The following is a 7,304-nucleotide window of genomic DNA, read 5'->3' as shown; positions in this document are numbered from 1 at the left end:
CTCTGGAGGCTGAGGCAGGAGAATCACTGAACCCGTGAGGCAGAGATTGCAGTGAGCCGAGATCACACCACTGCACTCCAGTCTGGGAGACAGAGCAAAATTCCGTCTCCAAAAAAAAAAAAAAAGAAAAAAGGAGGCTGGGTGCAGTGGCTCACACCTGTAATCCCAGCACTTTGGGAGGATGAGGCAAGAGGATCACTTGAGGCCAGGAGTTTGAGAACAGGCTGGCCAACATGGCAAAACCCCGTCTCTACTAAAAATACAAAAATTAGCTTGGCATGGTGGCACATAATCCCAGCTACTTGGGAGGCTAGGGCATAAGAGACAAGTCACTTGAGCCTGGCAGGCAGAGGCTGCAGTAAGCCAAGATTGTGCCACTGCACTCCAGCGTGGGCAAAAGAGCACACTATGTCTCAAAAAAAAAGGAATGAAGTACTCATATGTTCTGCAACATGGTTGAACCTTAAAAATAATGCTGAAAACAGCCAGACACAAAAGGCCACATATTGTATGGTTCTGTATACATGGAATGTCCAGAATCAGCAAATCCATAGATTAAGAAAGTAGATTCGGCAGGGCGCAGTGGCTCACGTCTGTAATCCCAGCACTATGGGAGGCTGAGGCTCACTTGAGGTCAGGAGTTCAAGACCAGCCTGGCCAACATGGTGAAACCCTGTCTCTACTAAAATACAAAAATTAGCCAGGCATGCTGGCAGGCACCTGTAATCCCAGGTATGCGGGAGAATGAAGCAGGAGAATTGCCTGAACCCGGGAGGCAGAGGTTACTGTGAGCCGAGATCGCACCACTGCACTCCAGCCTGAACCACAGAGGAGACTCTGTCTCACAAAAGAAAAAAAAGAAAGACAATAAACGTAGATTCACGGTGGGTGGAGGAGGGGAGGAGCAAATGCTAATGGCTTTCTTCTCCGGATGATGAAAATGTCCTCAAGTAAGACAGTAGCAAGAGTTCCACAACCTTGTTGCTACACTAAAAACCACTGAAGTGTGCACTTTAAAGGGGTGAACTGGGGCCAGGCACGGTGGCTCACACCTATAATCCCAGCACTTTGGGAGACCACGGTGGGCAGATCACCTGAGGTCAGGAGTTTGAGACCAGCCTGGTCAATATGGTGAAACCCTGTCTCTATTAAAAATACAAAAATTAGCTGGGTGTGGCGATCCGTGCCTGTAGTCCCAGTTACTTGAAAGGCTGAGGCAGAAGAACCGCTTGAAGCTGTGAGGCAGAGGTTGCAGTGAGCCGAGATCATGCCACTGCACTCCAGCCTGGGCTGGACAGACCAAGACTCCACTTCAGACAAAAAAAAAAAAAAAGTGAATTGTATGGTATGTGAATTACATCTAAATTAAAAAAAAAAAAAAAACCCTCAGCTGGCATCACCCCCTGTCCCCACTCTGCAGTAAAGCTGTCCTTGCTGGCTGATGAGGGCTCTCCTAGTCTGCACCCCCTCCTCACCTCCAGACCCATGGCCTTGCTGCTCCTGGAACCCCAGCCCTCCCGGTGCCTCTGCTCTTCTGTTCTCTGTGTGCCCAGGTCTTCCCCCCACACCTAGATACCTGGCCCCTCACAGCCTTCACCAGCACCTTTACAGAGACCCTATCAGACCACCCAGCCCCCACCCTCCACATGCCCACCCCATGAACAGACTCCCTTTTCCCTGACTTTCCTGAATTTCTGGCATACTACACGATTTCCTTATTTTTACTTATTTTTATTTTTTAATAGAGACAAGGTCTCGCTATGTTGCCCAGGATGGTCTCGAACTCCTGGGCTCAATCAATCCTGCCTCAGCCTCACAAAGTGGGGAGACTGCAAGCTGAGCCACGGCGCCCGCCACAACCTTCTCTTCTGGAGAGTGTCGCTTTCGTACTTATGATGTAAACTCCGGGCACTCGGGGACCCTCTCGCTTTGTTCACTAATTTGTCCCTAGCCCCTACTACCTGGCACGGTAGGTGCTCAATAATGTTGATTGAATAAATGACAGTTACTTTAGAAAGCAAATATTGGCCGGGCGCGGTGGCTCAAGCCTGTCATCCCAGCACCGTGGGAGGCCGAGGTGGGTGGATCACGAGGTCAAGAGATCGAGACCATCCTGGTCAACATGGTGAAACCCCGTCTCTACTAAAATTACAAAAAATTAGCTGGGCATGGTGGCGCGTGCCTGTAATCCCAGCTACTCAGGAGGCTGAGGCAGGAGAATTGCCTGAACCCAGGAGGCGGAGGTTGCGGTGAGCCGAGATCGCGCCATTGCACTCCAGCCTGGGTAACAAGAGCGAAACTCCATCTCAAAAAAAAAAAAAAAAAAAAAAAAGAAAGCAAATATTATTTAAATCACATTTTTAAACGCAAATAAGCTTCCGGGTAGTGTTTTCTGTACACACAAGACGTCCCCAAGGGCACCAAAGAACGCGTTTTCCACGTCTGGCCCTAAACGTGAATGCCTAAGAAACGTCAGTCACTGACCGATGTGAGGTCACGTGACGTCCCGGCCGGCCCCGCCCCGCCCCGCCCCCCCCGGCCCTGTTCGCAGTAGGGCCGCACCGCGGTAGGCAAACAGGTAGACTCGGCAGAGGCGCGACCACCCTCACTGCAGAGAGCTGAGCCACCGGCGGGGTCTCCGGACATTCAAGGCCCCACTTCCCAACCGGAAAAGAGACGATCCGCTGGGCGCAGGCGCAGAGGCCGCGCCCATCCGCGGCGCCGCCACCCAGGGCGGAAACGGCTACGGCTTCGCCCGGGGCGCATGCGCGGGTCCCGGAGTTCTCGCGAGATAACGATCGAAAAGGTGCCACGGTGGATTTCCGGTACTGGATTTGGCACCGGAGTGCCGGGCCTAGGGCGAGCGCGGGCGGAGCCTAAGCCTTGGGCCAGCGGGCAACTGGCGAGTCCTGGCCAGGCCCAGCGAGCCGAGGACAGCGGGCGCGCGGAGGATCGGGCGGGGCCGTAGCCCCGGCCGCCCGCAGGCAGCGCCATGGACCCGTTCCTGGTGCTGCTGCACTCGGTGTCGTCCGGCCTGTCGAGCAGCGAGCTGACCGAGCTCAAGTTCCTGTGCCTCGGGCGCGTGGGCAAGCGCAAGCTGGAGCGCGTGCAGAGCGGCCTGGACCTCTTCTCCGTGCTGCTGGAGCAGAACGACCTGGAGCCCGGGCGCACCGAGCTGCTGCGCGAGCTGCTCGCCTCGCTGCGGCGCCACGACCTGCTGCGGCGCCTGGACGACTTCGAGGCGGGGGCAGCGGCCGGGGCCGCGCCGGGGGAAGAAGGTGGGCGCGGGCCTGGGTAGGGCGAGCCAGGGCCGGATCGCCGGGCCCAGGCGCTGCGAGGCTCCTCCCCTTGGCCTCCGGGCGCCTCTGCTTTGCCGGGTTTGACTTGCGTGGGTTTTCTCTGTACAACCCTGGTTTTGCTGATGGGAGAGCCAAAAACGCAGTGAAGTTAACTTATTCAAGGTTACAGGACATGGACACGCACAGTGCTTTTTCTTCCACCCCATTCTGTCTGGGTAAATAAGAAAAAAACCTCACTTTAGAAAAGGTGAGGAGGAGTCAGAAAAGGTGCGAACAGAGGTTAGGTGAGCCTGCTCCCATCATCTCCCTTCTGCCTCGGAATTTGCCCAGCGCATGCCCTTCACGGCTGAGAGTAATACTTCATTCAGTGACTCTTACCCAGGGCTGACAGTGTGCCGCTTACCCTTCCAACTGTCAAACAGAATCTTCACCATGGCCCTGTGGCTTGGATACTGTTATCTGTCACTGCTCCCATTTTACAGAGGACAGGACTGTGGCTCAGAGGTTAGGTGGCTTGACGAAATGCGCAGCCGATAACTTAACAGCTAGGCTTGAACCAAGCAGTCCGGCCTCCGGATGGGTGGCGGTAGCCACTGCACTGCCTCTCTGGCCAAGTTCATTGTGGAGTGGCTTCCTGTCCGGCTCTTGGTCACTCCCTCTCCACCCTCGCCTGTGGCTTGCAGCAGCTTCCAAGATAAAAATGAGAAACCCTGAGTACAGCAGGATTCCTCAGCCCTTTCCCATTGTTCTCAGAGGCGGGGGAAGAGGCTTGGGAGTGGACTGGGGACGCCCCTCAGAGGCGTCGAGCTGTGGCCTGCAATCAGCCATTCAGTCACAAACCAGATGGGGTATAAATGTGATGCCATGGGTCTCACTTTGTAAGGACTGGTGCCCGTTCAGGACAAGGTGGACAGAACAGCTCTCTGCCTGAAAGCAGTCAAGTCCAGATTTTAAAAATACATCAACAGTGCTGAACAAACAAAACAGGATGTGGAAAAATCAGGTTTCAGGGATATTTAATATCCGGAAAAACATTTGCATTTTAAAGGCGGCCCACGAAACATAGCTGACATTTGAGATATATGTATGCTTGGTTTTATTTGTGTAGTTACTGTGTGTTGGAAAACGTACACCAGAAGGTGAACAGTGGGCATGGGCAGGTGGATAGTGGGCGACTCTGCCTCCCACCTTTCCAGAAGTTCAGCATAACGGTTAACAGTGGCCTCTGGCGCCACGCCACCAGGGTTTCAGATCATGGCTCTGTCATCCTATAGCTACACGACCTCAGGAATGTCAGTCAGCGTCCCTGTGCCTCAGTTTCCTTATCTGTACAGTCATGGTAACACGGTGCTCAGCCCACAGGGCTGTCAGAGCCGCGGGAGCTGGTCCACCTGCCGACGTCTCAGAATTGCCAGGAGACATCCAGCCACTTCCGGTCCCGGACCTGCCTCTCCTTTCCTCTTTCCACATTCCAGAAACGGCCTGTTGTAGTCCTGTGACCAGCTCCCTGATCTCAGTGGTGACTTCAGCAGATGAGGAGTATGGTAGCCAGGGACTCAAGACTGGTGGTCAGTCAGGGCAGCTTTCAAAATAAGAACGGGGTGCCTACTAGTTGCCTGTGTTTGCCATAACAAATTATCACAAATCTGGTGGCCTAAACCAACAGAAATCTGCCCTCGGTCTGGAGGCCAGAAGCCTGAAGCAGCAGGATGTCTCAGACCCACACTTCCTCTCACAGTGAATGCCCTTGGGGGAGACCCTTCCAGGTCTGCTTTGTGGTAGCTTCAGGCATTTCTTGACTGCGGCCGCTTCCCTCTGGGCTCTGCCTCTGCCTTCACCTGGCCTTTCCGGTGTGCTTCCCACAAGGACAGCTGTCCTGGTAGCATCCAGGTAACCCAGGGTGGCCTCTCAAGACCGTCAGCTTTTCTTTGTAAAGACCCTTTTTCCTAAGAAGTTAGCATGCATGGTTTCAGCGATTTCACATGAACATTCCTTTTTGAGGTGACATCATTCAGCCTGCTCTAGGGCAGGATGTGGGATCAACCCTGTTCCCTCCGACAGCTCCCCAGCCCCTCCATCAGTGTCTCCTGCCCTACGTAGGTGGCTCCACTACACCTTCCGTTGGCAATTGAGTCTTCATCGGGCCACACCTCCAAGGACAGTATTGGAGAGCAGGGGGTTTGGCTGAGGTGGAATGAGGCCACTCTTGGGCGTTCAGTGACAGCCCCTCTGCTGCCAGGTGACTTGAGCCTCTGCAGAGGACCTTGTGTAGGCACCTCTGTCCACTCAATGTCAGTGGCAAAAAGCCCTGGGGAGGAGTGTGGGGTCGCCTGTCTGCAAACCTCTGTAAACCGTTCTGTTCCTTCCCTCCCAGACCTGGGTGCAGCGTTTGACCTCATATGTGATCACGTGGGGAAAGACTGGAGAAGACTCGCTCGTCAGCTCAAAGTCTCAGATGCCAAGATCGACGGCATCGAGGACAGATACCCCCGCAACCTGACGGAGCGCGTGAGGGAGTCGCTGAGAATCTGGAAGAACACAGAGAAGGAGAATGCGACAGTGGCCCATCTGGTGGGGTCTCTCCGGGCCTGCCAGATGAACCTGGTGGCTGACCTTGTGGAAGAGCTTCAGCAGGCCCGGGAGCTCCAGAGCAGGAGTGGGGCCGTGTCCCCAATGTCCTGGAACTCGGAGGCATCCACCTCGGAAACGTAATGACGGGCCGCTGCCCGCCCTGGTGGACCACAGGCACCCGCACAGCCTGGACTTGGGTCTCAAGGAAGGTAGCCTGGCACCGAACACCCAACAAGAAGCCAGGCCGAGGGAGCCACAGACCAGCTGCTTCTGAACTCAAGCTGCATTTCTGGATGCCTCTCCCGTGCCGGGCCGGGCTTGGCACTGCACAGATATTTCCATTTATTCCTCCCTGTTGCTCTCAGCAAGATCCTGTTGTCCCCATTCAACGAGCTCCTGCGGGAGTAGTTGGAAAGTTGGAACCGTGTCCAGCACGGAGGAGTCTGTGCAGATGAGCAGTCATACTGTATGTCACTCCACAGCGGAGGGGACCGGCTCGGAGGCCCAGGAACTGGAGCGAAGCAGAGAGGAGGGGAGAGCTGGGATTTGAACCCCCACCATCCGGCTCCAGTGCGCACGCTCAACCACTGTATCATTCTGCCCTCGTCGTGGACAGAAAGGGTGATTCGTCCCATTTCCTTGGAGGCCATCGGGGCAGACCTGGACAGTAGGATAAGGTCAGGTGGCGTGGTGGGGAGACGCATTCCTGGGATAGGAGTGGGGAGGCCTGGTTGGCTGTGGTCCTGCGCCCGGCCCCTGCGTGAGTTGAGTCTCTGAGACTGCTAAGTCGGGGCAGTGATGGTTGCCAGCACGAATTAGATAGTATCTGTCAGGGGCGCATGGGAGACTGGCAGCACTCTCTAGTCTTCCTCCTCACAAGGATTATGGGGCCGGTGATCTACAGTTTCTTACTATTTTGTATCAAATTCACTCTTTGAGTAACAGAATTGTCAAGGCAGTGGGATCTTGTGTCTTTAAAAAGCAGGCCTCTTGTTTCTAAGGTAATCCCATTAAAACACATGACTTTACAACCTCCATATTGCAAAGAATTTTCCGTTCTTGTTGGTGATTCTTTCATCTCAGATATGCTGGATATTCCCAGCACAGCGGGTTTCAGGGTTCCTGTCAAGGGCTGCAGCCTGGGAGGACATGGCCGGATTTCCCGACAGCTCAGTGGCCGCTGATGAGCAGCGGCTCACGTGGGAAACGGTGGTCTGCTCGGGTGGCTCGTGCCGCTTTTAGAATCTGCCTGCCCCGCCAAGAGTATCAGAAAGCCAAGTGGCTATTCTTTGTCCCAGCTCACCAGCTGTGACCTTGGGAAAGTCTAAGGTGCCATGCTGTGGATGAGATCTTAGCCAAGGCCACAGGACACTGTCCCCTCTAAGCTGCGGACCCCGGCCTGTGAGCCCCTCCACACCTTCTGTTGTTTCCAGG

The 7,304-nt window shown here is 54.8% G+C and overlaps 1 protein-coding gene across 1 annotated transcript; it reads left to right on the top strand.

Annotated features, from left to right (window-relative positions):
* The first annotated feature begins 2,552 nt into the window (after positions 1-2,552).
* FADD (Fas associated via death domain) lies at positions 2,553-6,929 on the top strand. The gene is made up of 2 exons (XM_032282522.1): positions 2,553-3,278; positions 5,674-6,929. The coding sequence occupies exons 1-2, from the start codon at positions 2,993-2,995 to the stop codon at positions 6,009-6,011; spliced, it is 624 nt and encodes a 207-aa protein (XP_032138413.1). The 5' UTR covers positions 2,553-2,992; the 3' UTR covers positions 6,012-6,929.
* Positions 6,930-7,304: the final 375 nt, after the last annotated feature.

This window comes from Sapajus apella, unplaced genomic scaffold, assembly GCF_009761245.1.
Source record: "Sapajus apella isolate SASKATOON/1434 unplaced genomic scaffold, GSC_monkey_1.0 scaffold14, whole genome shotgun sequence".
Classification (NCBI taxonomy): Eukaryota; Metazoa; Chordata; class Mammalia; order Primates; family Cebidae; genus Sapajus; species Sapajus apella.
This window is presented reverse-complemented; position numbering and strand designations above follow the sequence as displayed.